Source organism: Meles meles, chromosome 2 (assembly GCF_922984935.1).
Source record: "Meles meles chromosome 2, mMelMel3.1 paternal haplotype, whole genome shotgun sequence".
NCBI classification, from domain to species: Eukaryota; Metazoa; Chordata; class Mammalia; order Carnivora; family Mustelidae; genus Meles; species Meles meles.
Genome location: NC_060067.1, coordinates 98,770,434 through 98,796,977, shown reverse-complemented (window position 1 = coordinate 98,796,977; position 26,544 = coordinate 98,770,434). Strand labels below are relative to the sequence as shown.

The 26,544-nt window shown below is 40.5% G+C and overlaps 1 protein-coding gene and 1 pseudogene across 3 annotated transcripts in view; both read left to right on the top strand.

Moving 5' to 3' along the window:
• Positions 1–26,544, top strand: part of ALPK1 (alpha kinase 1) — a 118,837-nt gene that overhangs the window by 53,094 nt on the left and 39,199 nt on the right. For 2 of the 3 annotated variants that reach the window (XM_045998296.1, XM_045998295.1), the window contains 2 exons: positions 5,517–5,748; positions 10,757–10,911. In XM_045998296.1, coding sequence (XP_045854252.1) covers positions 5,628–5,748; positions 10,757–10,911 — 276 coding nt within the window. In that variant the 5' untranslated portion in view covers positions 5,517–5,627. Of the gene's footprint in view, positions 1–5,516; positions 5,749–10,756; positions 10,912–26,544 lie in introns of those variants that run through there. The other variant, XM_045998297.1, reaches the window with a different exon arrangement.
• Positions 25,493–25,842, top strand: LOC123937456 (annotated as a pseudogene).

Sequence of the window (26,544 nt, the reverse complement as noted above, 5' to 3'; positions counted from 1 at the left end):
TAAAAGCTAAAGAATGAATGAAAAACATGACTAGGTATTTGACATGTTTTCAATAAACACAGTTAATTTCAGAATTTGCATGAGCTCTGCATGAGGCCTAGGTATGGATGTCATTATGTGGTAAGTTGGGATTTATAGGGTGTGTCCTCCTGAAGATTTAGGGTTATTTTTAAATAACCTATTTTAAAGTAATTATCAGGTAGAAGTTCTGTGGATCTTGTGGCTTCAAATTCTCACAGGCAAAAAATTTCATTCTCTTCCAGAAAGCAGCAGGTTTGCCACAGGCAGATTTCCTGGGAGGTGGCAGGAGAGGATGGGGATTTATTTTTAGCTTGCCCTACACTGACAATTCAACCTTTTAGGACAGCAGTTTTATGCAAGGGAGGAGTTTCCTCTTATATGTCCCACCTTGGGTGGGTCTTGGGTTTTATTTCCCATCTTCCCACACTCTTAGCAAAAACCAAAGTTTCAGCTTAGAGTGCTTATAATTTCTCTTGAGGCAAAGGCTAGTTTCTGTGTTGGTTAATTTTCTGGGTTCCATCTTTTACTTTGTTTATGTTTCCTGACTAGACCATCCTTTCTCACCGTTTTATTGACACATTTTAGAGGTGTTAAAGTGCTTCTCCAGCATTTTTGCCCGTTTTCAGTGAGAATGTTGGTGAGGGTGTATAGCCTTCTGTACTGCTAGAAATAGAAGTCTACTCTTTCAGGTTTTGATGACTTAGAAGTCGCCTTCTCTTCTCCCTTTTTATTCAGTTTTAAAATGCTAAAAATGGCCATTACCCAGACATATCTATCCAAGTTGCATGGTTGTCTTATACTCCAGTCAAACTTCTCTTTCTCCTTTTATCTCCCCACTTGCACCAGCCAGTACCAGAGGCACTATGGTCAAAGTTGGTGTGTGGGATTGCTCAGGGAAGGGTGAAAGGGTGGAAAAAGCTGGATTGTCATTGCTAGTGATGGACTGGAGAAACACATTCTTGTTCTATGCTGGAGAGCAGAAAACATTTTCTCATAGAAACAATACAATAGATGATTTAGAATATAGATTAAAAAGGTATATTTTGCATAATTATTCGTATGATTATGAATTAAATGAGCTCTGTGGCTTTGTTTATGAACCTAACCAATCATAAATTGAATTCCAACAAAGATATTTTAAACTGAGCTTTTAGACTATAGTCGTGTTTAGTATGCCTTGTGTAGTTCATTTTAAATGTATTTATGTCTTATAATTATAGACTTCTTGGCAATATAGGCCATCTCTTCCACTGCTTTATGCTCCCCCACATATTCTAGTTTAAGGATTATGACTGGGTGGCCAGTGGATTATTACAGAGGTGGCAGCCAGTAGACCATGGAATACATTTGGAATTCTTTTATTTTCCCTGATTTACCCCCATTTCCTTAGTATTAATTGTCTGAGGAAAAAGACTCACAAATGCCAAAAGAAATGGGGCTTTGAATAGTCTGCTCATTTGCTGATTCTTAATGATGGCTGATTTGTCAATTATAACTCAGCCACTCAGTTAAATTCTACATCACCAATAGAAATAAAATACATGTGTATCAAAATCAAACATGGAATGTATGAGCACATGACAATTTGGCCATGTGTGTGCATGTGTGCCTTAGATTCTAACTTTGTTGGGCATCTAGTGTTATTCTAGAGGTATCTGTATGTCCTATTGCTTTTTCTGACCCCTCTCTATATAGTTTTTAAACAAAAATATATAGGGGGGTGTCAAAATAGAAAAAATGATCAATGCATTACAAAAAATAGAGGGAAACTAATATGATTCAATTTAGAAATACGTACAGTTCACAGAATGCCACAGTTCAGGGAGCAAAAATTGATATGTGTTGAAATTGAAAATGATTCTTTTATAAAGGAAGCTGACCAAAATTTCCAGCAGGACTATTGCCTGAAGGAAAATTTCCTAGGCTCCAGCCTCTGTTATGCTTAACAATGAACCATACAAGTCTGGACAGATGGTTGGATTCCAAAGTGTTTCTCATGTTACAGTATTTTCATCCTATTGTCTCTCCTGAATTCTGCAGGGAAAAGAGAAAATGCTATAACTTTCAAAAAGTATAAAGAATATCCTCAGTAGATTTTGCATAGTCACAAGTACTAAACGTTAATTATCTCAAAAAAAAAATCTCCTTTTTTTTTTTTAAGAAATACTTTCTTGGTGGAAATTGAATTACTTATTCTTGACAGTAGGACTTATCTTTCTTACTATCTTTATTGCTAGAAGTACAAAATCTAAGATGTATTTATGTCTTTTCCATTCACCTTTGAACCTTGGTGAAGTAAAAACTTGGAACTCGTTTTTAAGACCATTCGTATACATCCAACAGCAATACTGCATTTACTCTCTAAACGGCCCTCAAATTTATCCAGTTTTCTAAATCCCTATGACTCTGGTCCAAATTGATGATATTTTTTACCTAAATTGTTGGCAATAAATGTCTGACTGATCTACCTGCAGTCACCTTCTCTCTGCCCCCAGTGCACACTACAGCCGAAACAGAATGAACTTTTTCCAGATGCAAATCTGGGGTCATGTTTCTCCTGCTACCAGTAGTTTCCTAGGACTTTTAGGGTAAACACAAAATTCCTTACCTGGTATACAGGGCCTTGAAAAGCCCCTACTTAGTTCTCCAAACTCACCTCATATTAACTTTCTCCTTTAATCCCTGTTTCAACTAATTTAGCCTTCTCTCATGTCCTCTATATTTCTTTCTACTTAGGTCCATTCCTCACCATTTTAACTTCATTAAGCCCTGTTCTTCTTACAGAGTTTAATTCCAACATCACATCCTCAGGGAATCCCCCATTCACCTGCTCTCGTTTCACCCAAATTATTAGGTCAGTTCTGTTGTTTGTCCTCACAGAACCACATAGCTTATCTCTCTTTCACAGCACTCAGACAAAAGGAAGAGATTTATGATCCTGGGCATTAGGCATCAGGGTTTCAAGTGAGGGAACAAAAGCAGAGTTATATTTGTTTAGTAATCAACCTCTAAGATTCGAGCCAACATTTCTAAGCCACAGAGAAAAGTATACATAAAGATATTATACTTAAGCGTTCTCAAAAGAGACAGGAATTATTTAGTAAATAAGTATCAAATATTCTACAGCAACAGACAGGCTGCTAATGTGCAATTGAAGGCTGGAAAGATATTAGCAATTGTTCCCACTTAACCCCCATAAAATACAGTTACGAAAAATGAGTCTCAAAAGTGCGTCTCAGAGGTCTCTCAAATAGTTAATGACAGAGAAAGAAGTTGAATTAGTCACAAATATCCATTGAACACTTTCATGTGTAACAGTTTTCCTATATCCAAGTCTGCCTTTCATTTTTCCGTGCTATTTCTGTTTAAACATTTACAGAAACAGAGAAATTAAAATTTATTTCAATTTGTTAATATAACAAAAGATGATTTTCTACCTTAAGAGGATGATAGGGCACCAATAAGATCTTACTATAAGCCTTTAGACAAAGGGGTGATATGCTATTAAAATTATATTACAGTAGTTTTATTTCTTTGTGCATGAACTCTTCATATTTTTTTCTTGTATCGCTCTTTCTACATGAAGTCTTAAAAATGACCCTAGCAAAGAGAACCCCCTTCTTGTTTTTATTTGAAGAAAAGTGAATGTGTCCTATTCACCCATAGCTAACTGCATTTCTCAGTCTTCATGCTAACCTTCCCTTCTAGCCACATCTCCCTTTTTCAGGAATGCTGGGACTAGAATGCCTTTGCTACATGGCCTCTTGCTCATGCTAGTCCACTAATTAGCTCTCTGACTAGCCTTACTTCTTGATTCCTTTCGTAGAAAGGCAAGCTAATGGCCAGCTCTTACTACACAACATTGACTTAAAAACACTTGAGCTAAAAGGGACACTGAAAACCATTTAGTCCAGCAATCCAAATCATGCAGGAATACTTTCTGAAACATATTAAACAGCAGAGCAAATTAATTTATAGGAATGCTTAAATGCTTCCAGTAACTAATTCCTCACAATATCACTTTTGTGAATACTCTCGAGTAACAAGAATTTTGTATTCAAGTACTCTACTTGTGTTCTTCACCAACAATACATAATTATTTTAATGAAACAAGCCTGTAACATCTGAAAACTTTGCTTTGGCAGTTTGTCTGTGTAAAGAATATGTATGTATTTTAAAATCCAAAGCATATGAACTATACCAGTCCGGTTAGAATGAAAAATGAAAAGTGTAGGTTACACAATTAGCTCATCTTTCATTCTGTATTCCTCTTAAGTCTTAGAATAGGAAAAAAAAATTTTTTCTTGCTATTTAAATTCAAAACTAGCTTCTTACAGTGAGGCCTTTTTAATCCCAAAGCCTACACAATAATTCACTGCTTTAATGTTTTTGATGATTACTTCATTGCATGTATAAGCTAGGAGAAAAAGGAACTGGGGCCATCCATTTATCTGTTGCTTTCTCTCCTTTCAGACTCTCTTGCTTTGGTAATAAAATTCTGTGTGCCCTATAAGAGTGTCTAAACCAGACAGCAGCTCCACTATCTATCCTGGCCAACTCAGAAAGAGTTCCTTTGTTTCATTTGTTCATTGTAAACAAAACAAAAGCTTTGTTTTGTTTCCAATGTATATTCTTCAATAAAGGGAAGACAGACCAAAAGATTTGTTAATCTAGTAACTTTCCAGTTAATTTGTTAATCTAGTTACTAGTTAATCTAGTAACTTTGCCAGGCATTTTTGTACGGTTAGTAATTTATTTTGTTCTTGAAATTACCTTGACTGCCATAGAGCATTATAGTATATTTGAATTTGCATATGAAAACTCTCAACTATACGTATGTTAAATAGCAATATAAGTAGATTCATCCATCCTATGATAAATTCATCCATATGATAGATCTAGGAAATTGGGTTTTCTGAGATATCATTTCTCTATCTTATTTGGCAAGGTGCCTGGCTGCGAAGAGCTTTAAATTTGGCATCTGCCATTGCCTATCTTGGTCCAAATTATGCGATGCTAAGTACCATGAAGAATACTTCACAGGGGAAATCAGTAACGGGTTATGAGAATGGTGAACTTCATATCACCATGTGCTTGTAACTGAATATTAGAACTGTCAGCCAGATGCTTCCTGTAGACTTCCAGAGAGACAGAAAGTGTGGTGCCACTGGGATCCAGAGGCACCGACGTGAAGTATGTGGAAGATACATAAATCATAGGGTATATTCATTTCATTTGGCTTCATAGGATTCCGCTGACATCACTGCGGGTAACCAAGGTCTGTACCAGGAGCCTCTCCCTTCTGCTCTCTGACGCCTTCGAGGTGCTGCCCATCCAGACCAGGCCCTGCAGTAATTTCACACACTCTCCTAATAAAGTCCTCAGGGACTGTCATGTATTTTCATGTGTTTGCCCTATTATCCCTCCCTGCTTGAGCCTTACAGATAATTGATGATGCTCCAGTTAATCATCTTTCTCCCGCTTTTGTTCACCAGGTACCTCCGCCTTGAAGGGGCTCTTTTATTGAGAATCGATGTCTTCTTCTGGGTAATTGATCACCATAGACCCAGGGACACTTGACTCATCGTTGAGGAAGACTAATCGTCATGAATAATCAAAAAGCGGTAGCTACACTACTGCAAGAGTGCAAGCAAGTGCTGGACCAGCTCCTGTTGGAGGCGTCAGATGTGTCGGAGGAGGACAAGAGCGAGGACCAGCAGTGCAGAGGTGAGGTCCTGACGGGAGGCACTGGGGGGAGGGAGAAGCCAGCAGGTCCGCGCTCAACTCCCCTGCCTGAACGACATGTTTTCATCTCTGCCCTATTTTTCTTCTCTTGGCAGATGACCACCGAGAGATGAGTGGATTTCTAGGGCATGAATGGGACATGGGCTGCAGGCGGACGGGCAGGGGAGGAAGCCCACTTTGTTGCAGTGAATTGCTGTCAGTTCTAATTTTAGGCTTCAGTAAACATGAGGCTACAAGAAAACAGAGTAGTTCAAGAAGAACAAAGGGTGCAAGTGGACCGGTGCACGTAAATTTCAATTATTAAAAAATTGAAGCAACTTCTGAATGGTGGCACATACTTTTTTTTCAAATGGGGCTTTTGTGCCTCATCAGTTTCCATAGGCTTCTGTGGTTTCCATAAATATGTCATCTCATTGGTCCAATCTCTTTTTTTTAATTATCATCGATACATTTCTCATGCTGCATTCACATGCTGTTTGTAAAATAAATCCTCTCACGCTGATAAATACTGATTGCATCACTATCAGAATTGAATTGGCCTTTTGCTCATTTCATAGTGTATGCCATTCACAGCTTTAGATAGGTCATTGTTTGGGAAGTTTCGATCACAAAGTCTAGAAAACTCAAGTATTTCTTACTTCTTCCATAGCCAGTTTTGGAGAGAGAAGCTCCTTTCCTTAGATTTCTTTTTAGCATTTGAATAAATGTTTCTTCATTTCTGTAAGTGTGTCCCTTTTGTGTGCTTTTAATATTTTTCTTTGTGTTTTTAGAGACTTGCTATTCCTTGCAGAAATAAATGACCACATATAGTACACACTCCCCACCTCTTTTGTTTTTGATGTTATGTAATGGGAATATGTTCTGGAGAAGACTTTTCCCCCATATTCTTGTATATAGGCACACACATTTTTTACAGAGGCAATTTTAGGGACCTGTAGATGTCTTAAATTTTTGTAATCTGTCATTTGTGCTCCTTAGTTTATGTGACTTCCTTATCTACTAGCCGCATACACGCTGTGTGCTTTTGCTAGTTAAAGGTGCCCATCAGCCCGAGCACACACTGGCAGGTGTTAGCCCCTTGTCAGGGAGCGACGGGTACTCAGCGCCTCCAGAACGTGCTGCAGTTCCCCCCAGGGACAGTGTGTTGTGTTCTGTCTACTGAAGTTTTTCCTCTGATCCTTTCACTACATGGCATCCTTTGTCTACTCAGCCCAAATTCCGTTAAGCTTTGTGTTCTCCCTCGTGAAAACTCAGAGTTCCCAGTTGGGTAGCATTTTCTTCTTTTTCTTCCCAAGTGGCACAGAATAGGAGAAATAATGAGTTTAGTTCCAGATAAGGCAAACAGGGCCACAAAAATCACTCGATTAGCAACGGCCCTTCAGGTAAGCTGCTTGGAGAAGGAAGTGATCAAGAGGCAGGAGAGGGTACTGCATCAGGGGCTGACTGCTGCGCTTGGCTGAATCTGATAAGCCAATGGGGGAGGAAACCTATGCTGAGCCATTGACAATTTCAGCATTAATCGATCCCCATGGAGGCAAGCTGTGGGGTCCACCCCAAGCGCCATCAGTACAACTGAGTGTAGTCTGACACAGAGTCCTTCCCTTAGCAGGTGGTTTCTGAGTAACACTTGTGGGCAGGTTGTGCTGTCCCCAAAGTCATTGCTCGTGTGTACTCCAAGGAAAAGACGTTAGTACAGGGTCACCTATGGCAACAGGACTAGTCAGAGGACTTGAACATGATCACTGTGATTTTATTCTTTCTCTTCCTCCTCTCAATCCTATCCTCTTCCCTCAGAAATTGTTCTTGTCAGGGGCACCTGGGTGGCGAGGTCATTAAGCGTCTGCCTTCAGCTCAAATCATGATCCGAGGGTTCTGGGATCAAGTCCTGCATGGAGCTCCCTGCTCCTCTGGAAGCTTACTTCTCCCTCTCTCACTCTCTCTCTCTCTCTCTCTCTCTCTCTATGTCAAATAAATAAATAAAGTCTTAAAAAAAAAAAGAAAAAGAAAAAGAAAATGTCCTTGTCAGCATGGGAGACTACCCCAGCAACTTCCTCAGAAATAGAGAAGGAACCGAAATCTAAACACAGATATATTTTTAAAATATACTTCAGAGGCATCACTGACTTTGGCGGGCACACTAGACTGTCCATGCTCTGGCATGATCCACAGGGAGAGACTGGTGAGGGAAAGGCAAAAATGAGTTGTGTAGAACAGATTTTCTCTGTCATCATGAAAAAAACCGAAAATATTTAAACTATTCTGTGCCACTGTATGGTAAAACTCTTCAAATCCAGAAATCAGTTCCCTATTGTCATTTAACTAACTCATTTGCCTCCTGAATTTGATACTCATGGACAGAATTTCCAAATAATCCATCAGTCAAATGGGACACTTCAGAGTGAGAAGGAATACTACAAATAAGTACGCTAGGGCCACATAGGACTGTCCTAAGTGAACAGGACTTAGCAGTTACCCTACTCCCAACTCTTTATGAATATCATTTAAGAAACTTTCTTTAGGGGCAGCTGGGTGGCTCAGTCGGTTAAGCGGCCGACTCTTGGTTTCAGTTCAGGTCGCAATCTTGCTACTGTGGGATCAAGGCCTGCGTCGGCCTCTTGCTCAGTGTGGAGTCTGTGTCAGATTTTCTCTCCCTCTCCTTCTGCTCCTTCTCACACTCTCTCTCTCTCTCAAATACAATCTTGAAAGAAGAAAGAAGAAAGGAAGGGAGGAAGGAAGGAAAGAAGGAAGGAATAAATAAATGAATTTTTCTCTACATGTATATTGGAACACTTTTGGCCATCAGAGGGCTGGGCTTTCTAGCAGATTATGACCACGTGAATTCCTAATGCCATGGCTGTGCTTCCTCTGGAGGAGTGCTGCCACACAGCTGGTGCTCAGTAGTTCTGGATTGCTGAATCAGAGAGCACTGATTTCAGTGTGATATTTGTAAATCATTCTCAGTAGTCTGCACGGATTACTCACTGGTGTGGCCCATTTGATATCTCCTCAATGCCAAGCGATGTTTCTGCATCAGCGGTCTTCATTACATTTGTGCAGTTGGTGGCAAGGACACAGAAGGGCATCGTGGCCTAGGGCAGAGTTAGGTTTCCTTCCTCCTCTTCCTTTTGTTGTTTATTCTCTCTGTCATATCTCTTTTGTCCTATGTAGCATGTCTCATGCAGATATAAGACCAATCCTTCTTTTAAACACCATGATGTGATTTGCAATGGTGGTAAGACAGGATGCCTGTCTTCAGGAGCTCACAGCTCTTTAGGGTACGGTGAGAGGGAAGCGTGATGACAGAGCAATGGGATGAACACTGAAAGGCCATGCATTTTGGAGGTCGGGAGCACTCTGGACGGACATTTTAATTCTACAGGGTGGTCACGGCAGGCTGGTGAGAAGTAGTCACGTTTGCTCTGAAGCCAGTCAGCCTGGGCTTGATCAAGAAAGGATCGGGGGAGGGGAAATGCAAATGTGAGGACAAGATATACAAAACCATTAAAGAATTTTATTCAAGGCAATGGCCTGGTCTATTTTGTATTTTAGCAAAATGGGGATCAGCACCATGGAAGTTGGAATGGATGGGCAAGGTAGGGAACAGTAGTTCAGAGAAGAGTTACTGATAATGAAAAGGAAGCATTTAGGATCTACAGAATTTGATAACTGGTTAGGTTGAGAGGGGGGAAAAAAAGCAGAAAGTCTATCCTGATTTCTAGGTTTTATACTTGGGTGACCCAGTGAATGGTGGTAGCAGTCATCAAAATAAAGAATAGAGAAACAGATTTAGAAAAAAGATGGTGAGTTCAGCTTTAGATACTTTTTTTTTTTAAAGATTTTATTTATTCATTATTCATTTGAGAGAGAGAGCACAAGAAGAGGGGAGAGGCAGAGGGAGAGGGAGAAGCAGATACCCCACTGAGCAGGGAGACCAATCCGGGGGCCAATCCCAGGACCTGGATGGAGATCATGACCTGAGCTGAAGACAGATTCTTAACAATCTGAGCCACCCAGGCACCCCCAGCTTTAGACACTTTCGAGTGTGAAATGTCTGGAAGACAAGCACCTAGAGCTTTCTAACTATCAGTCCTGTAATCAGGTCCATAATACTGAATGCTGGGGCTTCACACGTGCTTCAGCATCCAGAATTTTTCCAAATGTTAGGAAGGTAGTATGGTGCAGGGACCATCTGTTACATTCACACTTCAGCAGAAGCAGGGGCAGCATCTAGAGTCAAACATTAAAATTTTTGCAGCAAAACTTTGGCTAATCTCAGTAAATTAGATAAATAAGACCATAAAGAGCTCCCAGTCAGTTCAAGTCTGGTTAGGGTGCCAAACTTACAAAAAAACATTCCAGTTTCCAGAGTTTTGGGTTTTCTAAGTTTGGATAGGAGATCGCAGAGCTCTGTAATGAGGTTTGGTACCCAGGATGATATGGCACATGTCTACTCATGTGAAACAGGGCCATTTCACCATAAATTGGTATTATTTCAAATTTCATTTGGTTTTTTTTTGTACCAATCACCTCTATTCAACTGTAGTCCATAGTGAAAGTATGCAATGAGCTGAGGTCTTAGAGAAGTAAAAAGAGGTTGTACAAATTGACTCTCTGCCTCACCCAGCTGCCACAAGTCCCAGATGTCAGTCCATCTCTGTCCCTTTCTCATTTTACAGGGAAAATAATATTTCCTTCTTTCCTTTCTCTGATTCTTCACGCAGAGATAGTCACTGAAGTGCTTTACTTCCTGCTAAAAACCTTTCTTAATGCCTGACTACCCCAATTTACCTGAAGGGCAAAGTAGACCAGGGCCACCCCTGACAGATAGCTTTGCTCTATTATTCTTTGAGTCAGAACCCCCAGCTTTCCACCAGCCAGCAAGAGGTAGGAAAAATGTTTCTTTGCCACTGAGGTGCTTCATCATAACATTGGTAACTCAACAGCCTTTTCTTTGACTGCAATTTCCTTACCTGAACTCTGACCTTTTCAGCTTCACTCCCCGGCGACTTGAGGACCCTGATCCAGGAGGCAAAGGAAATGAAGTGGCCCTTCGTGCCTGAAAAGTGGCAGTACAAACAAGCCGTGGGCCCAGAGGACAAAACAAACCTGCAGGATGTGATTGGCGCCGGGTTGCAGCAGTTACTGGTAGGGAGAGCCACACCACCTGTTCCTCTGACACCCCCAAGCCAGGCATTTAGCCTCTAAGTGGTCTAATAGATTAAATTTCCTTGAAGCATAAGACAGCCCCTACCCTTATGGTCGGCTCTGCCAGATTGACTAATGTGGGGGAAATAGCTTTTAGAAAGCATCGCCTGCCTATGAGACCTTCCGCTGGAAAGCTGAGTCAAGTAAAAGTGAAGAAGGGTTGTCAGGGGGTCTAGGGAGAAACCTGTCATCCTGAAATGTTTATTATATCCTTGGTAGGCCAGGAGGAGCAGTTCTGGTTCTACCATGTCTCGTGACATTTTTATTTTGAAATGCTCCTTTTTTAAAGTGGAGTAGCTTGAAAAAAAAAATGAGTTCACCACTATTTCATCAATGTGACTTGCCCTCTGCCATGTCCCTCCCTGTCCCCCCAAACCCGGGATCCTCCTCACTTGCTTATCCCCTCATGATGCAGGCTGTTCAGGAGGCATCAAATCAAAGTCCTTGATTTGCTTATTCCTCAACTCACTTATTGGAAATTAGTCAAACTAATATCTCTACCTTGGATAGAAGAGGACCTCATAAATAGTACGTGAACTCAGATTTAAGCTCAGCTTTCAGACTTACGTTCTGGGGATGCTACAGGGAATGTCCTTGTTCTTTTGGGTAGCACTGACAAGGAAGAGAGTCTATTAGCTTGTATATATTTTATTTCTCATATAAAAATATTTATTTGTCTGGAGACCAGGCATTACAAACAATGACAATATCCTAAACTCTTTATTTCAGCAGTTCACATGAGAATGTGTTTTTGGGTTATCCCAAAATAAGTATATAGATACTGTCTTCGCCTGTCAAAACAGAAACCTGGGGAAGAGTCCCTGATCCACATACATATAATGGCATCTTTGGAGGCTTAATAGAATAACAAAACCCCCACTTTTCCCACACCTCTCCTCCCAAAAATAAACAAACAGACTGGGATTAAGTAGACCGAGGACTGCAGGCCAAGAAAAGGGAATACTTGGAAAGAATGCAGGGATGAGCCAGGGATTTTAAATTAGCAGTCTTGGTATAGGTGGAAAAGTGGAATGGAATAATAACTACAATTAGTGTAAAACTGTGGATTTTGCAAACTGTTTGCACATGCACAAACAAATGCATGTGCATTTAATTCTCAGAATGGTCTTCCAGTGATTATTACCATTGTCATCCCCATTTTACAGATGAGGAAATTAAGGGGCAGGGAGATGAATGTGCCCAGGGGAACTGACCAGTGATGGTAGAGCTACTCCTTTCTCCACCTCATGCCAGTTCTCCCTCAGGAAGCCCCAAGCGAAGAACTTGAAAGCACAGATAGAATTCCTGAAACTTGTTAACCATAAGGCGAGATGCAAGCTCGCCCGCAGAGCTTCCTGCAAGGATGGAAATGTTCCATATCTCTGCTGCCCAATACATGAGGCCTTGGCCACCTATGGCTTTCCAGTACTTGAGATGTGGCAAGTATGACTGCAGAACTGAATCATTTTCATATTTTTTAATTTTTTTAAAATCAGTTTCTGTATAAATAGACACATGTGGATAGGGCTACTATTTTATTGAACAGGGCCATTCTTCAGCAGTGATGCTGAAAATGAGACCTCACAGCAGCAGCACTAGATTACCTGGAAATTTGTGGGATATTCAGATTCTTGGGCCCCACCCTAGTCTTACCAAGTCAAGAGCTCTGGGGCTGAGAGTCTAGCAATGAGCATTAGACAAGCCCTCTAGGTGATTCTCATGCATGCTAGAGTGTGAGGACCAGTGTTCTAAAGGAAAGAATAGGATAAAGAGCAAAGGGGAAAGTCAGAGAGCCTGACCAGGGATGTGAAGGGAGAAGCGACATAGTAGGGAGTAAAGGGGACTCCAAAGTGAAGACTGCAGGAAGCCTACGAAAAAAGCAGTCTCCTGGGGCACTTGGGTAGCTCAGTGGGTTAAAGCCTCTGCCTTCAGCTCAGGTCATGATCCCAGGGTCCTGGGTTAAAGCCTCTGCCTTCAGCTCAGGTCATGATCCCAGGGTCCTGGGTTAAAGCCTCTGCCTTCAGCTCAGGTCATGATCCCAGGGTCCTGGGTTAAGGCCTCTGCCTTCGGCTCAGGTCATGATCTCAGGGTCCTGGGATCAAGCCCCGCATCGGGCTCTCTGCTCAGCGGGGAGCCTGCTTCCTCCTCTCTCTCTCTGCCTGCCTCTCTGCCTACTTGTGATCTCTGTCTGTCAAATAAATAAAATCTTTTAAAACTAAATAAATAAATAAAAGCAGTCTCCTTCCCATCAATTCCAGGAACTTGTTTGGACTGGGACCAGTTTCTGAAAAGCCGGTAGTTGTTTACCTGCTTGGAAAGCCTTGTGTGATTGGGCATCCGGTGGTATGGAACTTTGAAGGTTTCCAGGGAAGGTGAGAACAGGATAGCTTCACAGATGGCGGGACCCCTGCTTTGACATGTGGGGCTTAGAAAGTTCCTCTGAATTTCAAACACAGGCTGAGACAGGGAAACACAGCACATCACCATAACCAAAGTTTTATGCCTCTCTGTCAGTCCCACAAATCCAGATCCGCCTTCGCTGCATGCATAGCTGAAGTGACTTTACTGAAAAACTGAAGATGGCCTTTTAAAAACGTGGTCTTGCTGCATTTGAGGATGAATGTGAGTTGGGAGACAAACTGCTCATAGTCGTTAACCTGTTTAAGGGCCCATTTATTATTCCCTCCTCTTTCCCTCTGTATACTGCATGGATGTCATAGTTGGAGGAAACAGAGACATCAGAAATTTAAGATGTTTGTGTCCAGCTCCCAAGATCACGAGGGGCAGCTCCAAGAATCGGTCCATTAGGCTTCTTTAGCCCCTGATGTATTTAACCTGGGAACTTTTTGAACTCTGAGCATCATTTTCTTTAACTTCCCCATCAAACTATAAATTAAGTAACCACACCTCCCCAAGACTCTTAGGATGCTTTCCTATTGTGTCAGACCCCAAGTGCACAATTACTAACCCACTCTGTTTTGTAAATACGGAGAACTATAGCACTCTGTGAACTCGTGCGACTTTTGATATCTTAGCTTGTCAAAAGTATCTCAAGGGAATTCCATGATTTTTTTTTGTTGTCGCATTACCCTTGATTTCAATATTATACTCTACTAAAGCTGGATGGCCATGTTTTAATAATCAATTAATTATGAGCTTCTGTTCTAACATAAAAATTTGTCAAAGGCTACTGACCTTGTCTTTTCAGCCAAGTTAGTTCTTCTTACAGTTTTTTCACATATCCAAACTTGCCATGATTTTCTTTGCCTTGAAATGAACCCTTCCCATAAAAAGTTTCCCCTCCATTTTTAAAATTCGCATTACACTTAGAGTGTAAACCCTGTTAAGTTTAATTTAATTAAACTTAATTCCACAAATAACAGATCAAAGTTAAGCATAGAATTCTGCTGAGTGCCTGGGTTGGTGAAATTAAGGGTCATTTATAATGTTACTCTCTTGGGCTGAACTTAATCAAGAAAAATTATATATGTTTCATGCTTTGCTTTCTGCTCTCCTCAGCCTCCCCCATTTTCTCCCTCCCCGTGCACCCCCCTCCTCCTCCCCCACCCCCAATCTTTTCTCCTTTGGTGTGTGGCCACAGACAGAAATTTATGGCAGAGGCCAACCTCCTTTACACTCCACACAAAGCTCGCTGACTTGAGAGAGTTTGTTCACTCTCTCCTAGGAAAAACACCTGCAGTACTCTCCCCGAGAAACCTGGAGAGATGGGAGATTAATGTGGCTGTAATAGCTGGGCAGTGTTTTTGGTATTATGCCCTCTCCCCAGGTAGATGGGTCTTTTCGGAGATGATACCAATTATTTATTGCTGAAACATCTGTTGATAACTGCAGCTGCCCCATGAAACAAAGCATATCATGGGGTCACAGGCTACAGGGACCTACAATCCTACCTCATGCTAGTTTAAGACTATTCAGCAACACCCCCAAGTCCATGGGTTACCATCATCTTTAATGTCTCATCATGCCCTAGAAAATACTTTGTAAACACTGCACTGCCCTGCCCTACAGGCTTTGAAGTATTATTTCATCTTCATCGGTAATTTATATTCCTGTGCCATTGTGCTGTGGGAAAAAGAGGGGGAACCTTTTTTGTTTTCCATTTAATTGTATATCGCCTGACACTTTGACCCGTATTATTAGTATTAGTCAGAAAAAGGATTTTCTCCCTCTCTTATTTAAAAATAAAATTTCAAGGCAAAGTAAGCGCTCCTTCAGCTCTTTTCACTCAAAACAATGTTTACACTCTAAGACGGAAAGATGAAAAGCACAAGCGATTTTTTTCGAGTGTCGGAGAAGGGCATTTCAGTTTTTGAAAGAGAACAGTAAGGCCCTTATAAATATCATTCAGCAAAACCTTTGATGGATTTTTTTCAAAAAGTATTGAAGGCATTTACCGCTCGCTTCGGCTTAGCTTGCTTTTAGGCAGGCACAGTAGAGTTCTGACTAGTAAATCTACCCTTGCTTCTGAGATGCCAGGGAATGAGGGCACCAGCCTCAGCGGAGATGCCACCTTTTGTCATTTTTCCAGTAACTTTTACTCTCCACAAAAAGGATGATTTCTGCATAATTAAAGAAAATATGAAAATAAGGCTTTTAAAAAGGAGATAAAGGGCGTGTTTGGATTTGCACGTGTGTGACAGTTGAGAGCAGGCTGAGTTGCCAGACTAAGAGAAATTGTTGGCTAGGCCCTGGTTTTGAGCTTTCCCGGCAGCAGATTTGGGGGTCCTGATCTTGGTGAGGAGCTATCCTCTCCCCAGTCTTGTTTCTGTGGAGGGAGGGAACCTAAATTTAGTGTGGTGCCTCTGCAAAGAGATGCGCGGTAATTTTTAGAAGTTGGCTAAAAGTCAAGTCCAAGGAGATAAAACAGTCTCAGAATGAGGATATTTATTCCATTTTCTTCTCAACTGTATAACCATGAAAATGGGTAATCTGATAAGCTTTATTCCACAAGTATTTTTTGAAATATCTGTGCTACCTTGCAGTAATTTGAAGAGACCAATAATAATAATAATAATAATAATAATAGCAATAATAATAAATGATTAGTTGTTTTCTTATGCTATCATGGGTGAAAAACCTTTGTGGTTGAATAAAGTTTGATATATTTAGCTTCCAGAATATTTTTCTAATATGTCTCTTCAGATAATGTTGGTGCCTTTAACTTGTTGATATTTCTATTTTTAAACTACTTAAATACTAATGAACCAAAAATTAAAACATAAGTAAGCACGAATAAATAGAAGAGTTGGTCATTACAATATTGTGGGGAAATGTTTTTAAAATGTCTAGTGTGATCAACCTAGGGGCAGAGAGGGGCAAAAGAGTCTTTAGAAACAGATAAGTATAAATTTATTAGGAAATGAAAAGCCAAGTTGAAGAAAGATACATGGTATGAGGATTAGGTAAAGTGAGATGCTATCCTTAGGAGCAATAAAATTCCCCTCCTTAAAGCAGCTCTGGGGTAAGAGGTTTTTTTGTGTTTTTTTGTTTGTTTTTAAAGATTTTATCTATTTATTTGACAGACAAGTAGGGGGAGTGGGAGAGGGAGAGGGAGAAGCAGGCTTCCTGCTAAGCAGGGAGCCTGATGCAGGGCTGATCCCAGGACCCTGAGATCTTGACCTGAGCTGAAGGCAGACGCTCAACGACTGAGCCACCCAGGCACCCTTAAAAAGGTACTTAAAACTGGGTGCCTGGGTGGCTCAGTTGGTTAAAGGACTGCCTGTGGCTTGAGTCATGATCCCAGGGTCCTGGGATCGAACCCCACATTGGGCTCCCTGCTCAGTGAGGAGCCTGCTTCTCCCTCTCCCTCTGTTGCTCTGCCTGCTTGTGCTCTCTCATGCTCTCTCTGTCAAATAAATGAATAAAATTAAAAAAAAAAAAGGTTCTTAAAACTAATTTAAAACACATTCATTTCGGGGGCCAGTTTTCACATTAAAAACAGAAACTTCAAAAGCAGTAATAGGTGATTTGGAGATTATGAGTCTTTCAGCAAGTGATTTTTTCCAAATGAAATTTTTATCTTTAACTATGTGCTTAGTGGTTTTAATAACTGAGATCTTTTTCATCGAGATGTATAAAGCAAAATGAATGCAAGCTACACATTCATTCATTTATTCAGAAAAACTTTATTGAGTATTAACATGTACCAGACATTTGATATGTATAGAACACAGAGAAATCCAAAAGAAATAAGAGACCTAGTTTTTGTCCTGGAGAAACTACCCGAATGAAAAGACGAGGCAGCCAGCCCTTTGTCGAATGACCCACTTGTTGGAAAGGTTCTTCCCATTTATTGACCACCTAATATGTGGCAGGTGCTCAATATGTATTATTCTAATTCTCTTCTTTATTTTTTAAAAGATATTATTTATTCATTTGAGGAGCAAGCGCAGTGGAGGATGGGGGTGGGAGCAGAGGCAGAGGGAGAAGCAGTCTCCCAGTTGAGCAGGGAGCCTGATGCTGGTCCTGATCCCAAGACCATGGGATCATGATCCTGGGATCATGACCTGAGCCAAAGCCAGGTACTTAACCAACTGAGCCACCCAGGTGCCCTCATATTCTAATTCTTACAGACTTAGCCATATGACCTGTCTTAGCCAATGAAATATGACTAGAAGTGACATATGTCAGTCCCAAGCAGAAACTTTATAAGCCATGGTGTAGTTCAGCCATTGGAAGTTTTCCTTCGCTTCACAAACAAGATAGTGGCTATTCCCTCAGCCTGGATCCTGAAAAGGCAAGATACATAGAGCAGAGTCTCAGAGTTAGAGCCAAACTGCAGCCAATGCCAAATATGAATAACCCCAGTCAAGACCTAGGAATCATCTTTAATTCTGTCTTCCCCTTCAACCCTCACATCTTATTGATTATCAAGCCCCCCATTCCCTCTTAAATAGCTCTCAAATGTGTCTTCCTTTCTCCAACCCTACTGCAATGATAATGGTTCAGACCATAACTTCTCCTTCCTAGATTATAGCCAATCCCTCTTCCTATCTCTAGTCACGTCCTCTGTATAAATAAGGATAGTAAGGTTATGCTGCAGGGAAAAAAGTGCCAAAATCTTAGAGATTTGAAGCAATAAAAGTTTGTTTCTTCGTCTTGCTGTACGTCCATCTGAGGGGAGGGGGTGGAAAAGAGTGCTATCTGCTTCATGTCACTCTCCCTCAGGGACCCAGCTTGATGGAATGTCTACCATTTAGAATATTGCTGGTTGCCATGGCAGGAGGAAGGGGAAATGATGAATTATACAGTGCTTTTAAATACGTGCATGCAGAGGGGCGCCTGGGTGGCTCAGTGGGTTAAAGCCTCTGCCTTCGGCTCGGGTCATGATCCCGGGGTTCTGGGATCGAGCCCCGCGTCGGGCTCTCTGCTCTGTGGACAGCCTGCTTCCTCCCCTCTCTCTCTGCCTGCCTCTCTGCCTACTTGTGATCTCTGTCTGTCAAAAAAAAAAAAAAAAAAAAAAAATCCGTGCATGCAGAAATGACCATATGTCACTTTAATGTGGTTTTGGTGGTGACCATAGGTCAAATTAAGCCATGTAGTCACACTTCACTTCAAGAAGGCAGGGAAGCACAATTCTACCATGTGCTCGGTGGGGGAGACACAGAGATAGATTGGCAGACAGTATCCATAATCCCCATGGCTCACCAGCTGTACTCCATACTGCAACCAAACTGTCTTTCTAAAAGGGCGATCGGACACTTTTTCCTTGCTTAAGTCCCTGGGGGATATCTCAGTTAATTGAAACAAAAGATCTGTAAATGTACCTCTTACAAAAGCACCCACTAGTAATCCTGAACAACAAAATCTAAATAAATCTAAATAAATTTGGATGATCATGCTCATTAAAGGGGTGGGATAACTAGTTACTTTTGTTCTTTATATATATATTTATATATATATATATATATTTTATATATATATGATTCTTCACAATCAACATCTCTTACCATTACAAAAAAGGAAGGGGAGAGAGGGAAGAGTATCCGTTGATCAGTTGCCTTTAAATCTAGATGGGGTCAAATGTTCAAAAAAACCTAAGTAGAGGTAGTAAGGCTACGCAGCACCACCTCCTTCAGAGCAAGTATAAACGCCACTTTGCTTCTATCTTAACAATGAACAAGCTAAAGCCTTATTTAAGTGACTCAGACAAGGCATCTTTCACTGATAAAGTAAGGACTATTCTTATTTCGGAATCTTCTCTGCTCATGTGATGTCCTGCTATTAGCTAAATATCATTCTGCTCCTGCTTTGCTTCTGGAGATTGTTTTAAATGCACACACCTGTGGGCCAACACATATAGAATATGGATGTGTATATATCTATATAATTGGTATTCACAGATACAGGTTATTTCTGTATCAAATGCTAGAACGTCAAAGCTGGAGGGAAATTTACGCATCATCTATTTCAAGCCCATCCTTTGATAGATGGGGGACTGAAACTCACCGAAAGAAGTGGCTCCTCACAGGGCACAGAACCAGTCTGTGGGAGCCATAGGACACGGCACCCAGGCATCCTGGTCCTGAGCCTGATGTGTCCTCCCTGAGTCTGCACAGCTCCATTCTTTACACGGACCTGTTGCAGAATTGAACCAGACTTCCCCTGCTCCTTCCTATCCCTCCTGCTGCCCTATCACCTGCCTTGCATCCCCTCTGTTCACACAATTGGACTTTTGTACCCAGAGCAGAATCAATTAAGACAGAGACTTTATCATTTCCAATTGTCAACACTCAAAACTTTAGTTTCTTCTACAGAACATTTTAGTTCTTCTTTTGAAAACCAGTCAGACACAATGTTCAGATTTATCAAAAATAAATTTCATTTAATGAATGAAAATTAGGCGCCCTTGGAAGATAAATATTAGCGCCAAGGCCTCTGAAGTTTCAGACTTTTAGATAGAGTATGATTAAAATCACCAAGGATTTAAGCCCTGCTCTAAAACTGTGCCAAAAACTGCCCCTTTTAATACGGTACTTTCAAGTTTCAATGGAAGATAAATTAAAACGATGACTTGTTTTTAAAATTCTACCAACGAAACTCTGGTTGCCACAGAATCAGGCATGTGAGTTATCCCTTTGATGAGGGCTAACCCTGTGGCATGAGTTTCATGTCTCCCCATAATGAGACCCAAAGGCTGAGCCAAGACTTGGAGGAGTTGATCTGACTGAGATGAGCAGGCAGGACAGCCCGGTTCAAAACGCAGGAAATGAAGAGGTTGCTGCGCTGGGCAGACAGAAGAAAGCAATGACTTTCAGAAAGGGATAAACCCTCCGGGTGTGTTTATTCAGTCCTGTCAACAAGTAAGAATAACATTACCTAAGTTGTGCATGTGAAATAAATAAGGAGCTTAAACAATAATATTATCTTGGAAAATACATCTTCATATATCTGACACTGTTTATATTCATTTAAAGGCTATGTCTTTTTATGTCAACAAATACCAAATTGTGGCAGTTTCATATGATTCAATATGATACGTTCTTCACAACGTATCATATTTACAGCATACACTCCTGATGAAAACCCTGGAAAGTAAATTGGACTATGCCCATTTTCCAGATGAAGTGATTGGCTCAGGGAGCTCGAAAGCCTCTCCTAGCCCACGCTACAATGTGGCTAGGCTGAGACAGAACCCAGACCTCCCCTTTGTGCCACCTCCCTCTGCCTGCCATCTTCCTGTCATCACGAGCAATCACCTGCTCAGCTTATTAAACCAACTTGCCTCAGTCTCAAGGGCAGACACTACAAAATGTTTAGGCTCGAGAAATTTCACAGGTATTTGCAATTAGCCCCTTCTTTTTTAGGATGTATTTGTACCCCACAAAGGAGGGACTTGCATGATCCCACTGATAAATTTATTCTGAATCAGTTGCCTTTGATTTTTTTTTGCTCATCCCTTCAGTAAAAACTTTTTAGCATTTAATAAGCTATATGCTTATACTATGCTTTACTATGTTATATATATTTTAGAAATTTAAGAAGAACACTAAGATTAAGTGACTAATTTAGAATAATTTTTTAAAATTGCATTATTGGCATGAGAACCTTTTGGTTCATGTTAAAATGATAATCAAGTATGTTTAATTCATTTTTCAAATCTTAGCACTGTGTTGTGAAGATATGGCTAGGACAGGTTTTTTTTTTTTTTTTTAAAGATTTTATTTATTTATTTGACAGACAGAGATCACAAGTAGGCAGAGAGGCAGGCAGAGAGAGAGGCGGAAGCAGGATCCCCGCTGAGCAGAGAGCCCAATGCAGGGCCCGATCCCAGGACCCTGAGATCACGACCCGAGCCGAAGGCAGAGGCCCAACACACTAAGCCACCCAGGCGCCCCTCAACACTTACTTTTAATGGCTGTCATAGTTGAAGAAAATTAGGCTTCCAAGATAGGAAGATCCCAAATAAAAGAGGTCAGCTAATTCATGACACTCATATTTCAATCCATCCACCAAACCTGAAGAATCATTTGTTGAAATTCAGCTATGAATTTCCACCTTCTCTAGTATCAATTATGTCTTTTTGCAAGTTAATCAGAAGATATTCTTCTTTTTAAAAAGGATGTAAAACTCTTCATGTGGAAGATTTTTAAACAGGTTAAAAGTTTCCCATTTGTGTGAGTTATCTTTATGTGATGTTTTATTTTTGGCGTGAAGATCACAGTGATGAAAACATTTCTAGTCCCCAATACCTGAAAAATTTTTTTCAAAATTCTGGTTAGATAGCATACTATTGTCGACCACTCATCACAGGAAAGGCAGGAGATTTTGGAGAACTTGTCTGTTTATAAAAGAAAATGTCTAAACTCTTTAAACATGACAATTCTTCAAAGAACTTTGCCTTGAGATGTCCATAGCCTTTTCCCCTCTCATTACGGATTATTCCAAAGTACCTGTGAGTCGTGACAGTATAGTCTGTCAGTCTACTTAACCGGGTATACATAAACTGCAATACGAGCAACTGAAGACTGAGTTCAGTGTTCTCACTGTTGGCCCCTCCAAGATGAGGTCTTCCTCAAGCACCATCCATGATGAGTGGCCATCTGACATACAGGCAAAGTAAGGAGCTGGTGTCCATCCACTTTTTAAAATGTCAGTAAAGCTTAATTTCTTTCTCACTGATAAATTTCAGTGGAATCTTTTTGAATTTTTCATTCTATTTTGAGATCTGAGAGACTGATTCCATAGATCTACCCCCAATCCACTCTGAAAATAATGAGACATTGTTTCTGAAGCAGCTGCTATTGAGCAGTTTACATATATTTTCTTCAATTTTCTCAGTAATCTATGTAGTATTATTATCCTTATTTACATATAAGAAAGTTGAAATTAAAAAGTTAAATGAATTACCCCTCAGTACACTAAAAGCCCCCCCCTTTGCCCTTTCTTGCAGTATCTCCCTAAAGCAACTGAGGTGACTAGCTCCCTCTTGAGGATAGCCTCAACAAGTTAGCTTCTTTTCTATATGTATGTGTAATCTGTCACATTTTGGAAGTATTACTAACTCATTCTGGAGCTTTTTGTATTTATTCACCATTAAAGACCGGAAGCAAAATCTGTTTCTTTCATCATTATTGAAAACTTATCATACTGGGCATGAATTATTCCCACTGACACTTATATGAAATTGAAATCTCTGGGCTTTCTGGAGTCATTGTCAGGTAGAACCCTAAAATGTCTTGCTTAGAGAGAGTCAATTATCGTGTGGTTTCACTTACTTGTGGAACATAAGGAATAGCATGGAGGACATTAGGAGAAGGAAGGGAAAAATGAAGGGAAGGGAATTGGAGGGGGACACAAACCATGAGAGACTGTGGCTCTGAGAAACAAACTGGAGGTTTTAGAGGGGAGGGGGGCAGGGATGGCTTGGCCCAGTGATGGGTATTAAGGAGGGCATGTATTGCATGGAACACTGGGTGGTATACGCAAACAATGAATCATGGAACACTACATCAAAAACTAATGACGTGGGGTGCCTGGGTGGCTCAGTGGGTTAAAGCCTCTGCCTTCAGCTCAGGTCATGATCCCAGTGTCCTGGGATCGAGCCCCGCATCAGGTTCTCTGCTTGGCAGGGAGCCTGCTTCCTCCTCTCTCTCTCTCTCTGCCTGCCTCTCTCCCTACTTGTGATCTCTATCTGTCAAATAAATAAATAAAAAAACAAAAACAAAAAAAAACTAATGACGTACTGTATGGTGACTAACATAACATTTTTTAAAAATCTTGCTTAGAGGTTAGACTCCTAATCTTCTCTCTCAGTAGCTTTCTCGTTTTATTACTTTGAGCACAAGAATGTGACAGCTTCCCTTCACTCTTTGTGGAAGACTGTATCTTTGCCTGATATGCTTAAAATGTACATTACTGACACCTGTTTATGACTTTAATGGTTTATGACAGAGATTTCAAATGCTGCTTAATGAGGTGACTGAATCAAGATTATCTGGGATGTTTGTGTGTGAGAGTTGGGGGTGGAGGGAAAGGCCGCTTCTTTAAAATATACCCAGAGATTCTGATTTTAGGTCTCTATTGAGACCCAAGAATCTATATTAACAAAACATCACTATTTACTAATGTACCACCTGGTTGAAGTCCTACTATTTTGTTCCCCTTCTTAAGCATCTTATTTGTCATTAATAGCATTATTTGTAATTGAATCATATTTTAAATATATTATAGAAGTTCATTATTTAAGAATATTATAGTGAATCATGAAGACTACTTTGTGACATGAATAACCATTCCTTAAGTTGACATTTCCTAGTACAGTAATCTGAAGTTTTTTTCTTAATGAGGTTTTATTAAAGCAAGGTTAACCCTTGCTGATTGAATATTTATTTCTGCTGCACTTCTGTGAATATAATTCTCTTGGACTATAAGATTCTAAAGTGACGATTCAATCCATTTGTTTCTCTAAGATCGCAACAGGCACAAGTCAACTTTCAGTCCTTTCAGTGATAATTAATACTTTAAGAACCAATAAAAAGCCCTAGGGACAATGAGGTCCAAACAGTTCTCTTTATACTATATATGCCATTACTCTAGTATATGGTTTTGGTAACAACGACAATGACAATCTGGATAAAATTAAGACAGCATAGGTAGGGGCTAAGGAAGCTGAGTTGGTAGCTAGACTGCTTGGTTCGAATCCAAGCCCGTTATTAGTTTGTCATCATGGGCAACCTATGTAAACTGCAGCTATAATGATAATAACAACAGTATCTACTTCATAGATTGGAGGATTAAATAAGTGGATAACATGTAATGCCAAGGTGGTTAGGACGTGGGAGAAGAATGCATCTTCTTCATCAAGTAACCCTTCTTCTAGGGACCCAGTTTTGGACTCGTGATCAGTGTGTTGAGTCAGATTGTAATGCTAAACTTGTGGTCTAAATATTAAATTTTTGTTTTTAACTCTGACATTTATATGCTCTGTATTTTCTAAAAGCTACCCAATCCATTTAGCTGGGAATTTGCATCTTCAGGATGTTTATGGATCAGATAACACCATATCTGTTTTTCTTATTATTCTATATCCAATGCCCATAAGATGCATCTAGGAGATGCTCAATAAATATTCTGTTGGGTGAATTAATGCATTCTCAGTAAATCATATGCCAGGAATCATTTGCTACATTATAAAGCTTCATGTGCAAAGTTTTTCCCTATTAATGGAGTATATTGTAATGATGAGTTCCCCCTCATTTTTGAGATTAAGCTTATGGGCCCCAAATCAGTTTTCTGTCCACAGCCAAGTGTTACATCAAATAATATAGACTTTTGATTTTGCTTTTCATTTTATATTTATTTCCAGTGAAAAGACCTCTAAGAAAATAGTTTTGCTATGGTTTTATAGACATTTTCATAGTCAAAAAAGAAGGAATAAGGATTCCAATTTCTCAGGCTTCACTAACATTTTTTTGTCACCACAAATAACCATGACATTAGCATCAATAATAAATATTGTAGACATTTGTATGTAGTTTAAAGGCACAGCCAACAGGATTTGCTGGCACCTTGCCCTTTGACTTCCCAGACTCCAGAACTGGGAGAAATAAATTTCTGTTGTTTATAACAGAGTTTATGCCACCCAGTTTATGGCATTTTATGTTATGGCAACATCCTGAACAGACAAAGACAAAGCTGTGTGGATAAAGAAAAACTTCTCAAAGATGGAAGATGCTAAGTTTATATACTGATGAAAATGATGCAGTAGAGATGAGGAAATGAATGATGGAGAAAAAGAAAAAGGGTGTTTACAGGCAGTATCCTTATGCAAAGAGGAAGGGATAGAACGGAGTGGGAGGTTGACCTTAAACCTGCCAATGGGAGTATAGGTGGGAACATGGGCTTCACAGCAAGAGGGTTGGCAAATCTGTATAAGACGATGAGGAAGGTTGCTTCTCATTGACTGTTTGCTCAGTGAAATAAGAAGCCAGGTTGTCCATGAGAGTGTGGAAGCTTGAGAAGAGAGCAGAAAGGGGGATGGTGTCCATAGGCATTCAGAATGGTCCAGCATTTGACCTTCTGTCGTAGGCTGTCCTACAATACAGCCTCTAACAAAACTAGACTGCCCTGAACCCATGGCAACAGGATCATTTGCCTTTATACCAAGAAGGTTGGGAAAGCACCAAAATCTGTGTGTGACGTGTGCACAGGCCGACGTCAAGGAATTTGTGCGGTGAGATCGAAAGTGCTTATGAGGTTGTCTAAAACAAAAAAACACGTCAGCAGGGCCTACGGTGGTTCCATGTGTGCTGAGTGTGTTTGTGACAGGATTAAGCATGCTTCCCTATCAAGGAGCAGAAAATCATTGTGAAAGCGTTGAAGGTACAAGCACAGAGTCAGAAAGCTTAAAAAAAAAAAAAGAAGCTTTTTTGAGTAATAAAAAATCAAAAGAAAAAAAGAAGAGAGCAGAAAGTGTGAGCCTACCTGGACTGTTGGACTGTGATGAGGGCCAACTTAAAGTTATGGCCATAAATTTAAAGTGTCGCGGTTGTGTGTTTTTCTCCAGCCACACTCAGTTGCTTGGGCTGAAGCTCGGGTTAGGCAGAGAAGGAGACATAATATGGGTATTGTCAATGACAATAAATAATATTCATCATCACCTTCTGTGTTCAGAACCATCTGAAAGATAGATACAGAAGAGCAACCTTCATTATTCTAAAACGGATAGGAGAATGTAGCCTTAGGTATTCAGACAGTGAGCTGATAAATTCTCTCTCTCTTTCTCATGCGCATGCGCTCTTTCTCAAATCAATAAAATTAAAAAAAAAACACAACAGAAGATGGGAGAGGAAGGTCTGAGGCAGGTACACCCTTTCCATTAAATAGTTCATTCCCTCTTTAGCAGGAAGAGGAAATGAGGGATGGGGAAAGGCTAACAGGATAGCCCCGGGGGGGTTGCAGCTACACCTGCACTTCGGAATCACCTGGGGATATTAAAAGAAATCAATGGCTGGGTACGCTTGCAAAGAGTCCGATTTAACGGGTCTGGGGTGCCATCTGGACATCTGAGCTTTCTGAAGTCCACCTAGGTGATTTTAATGTGAGGCCAAC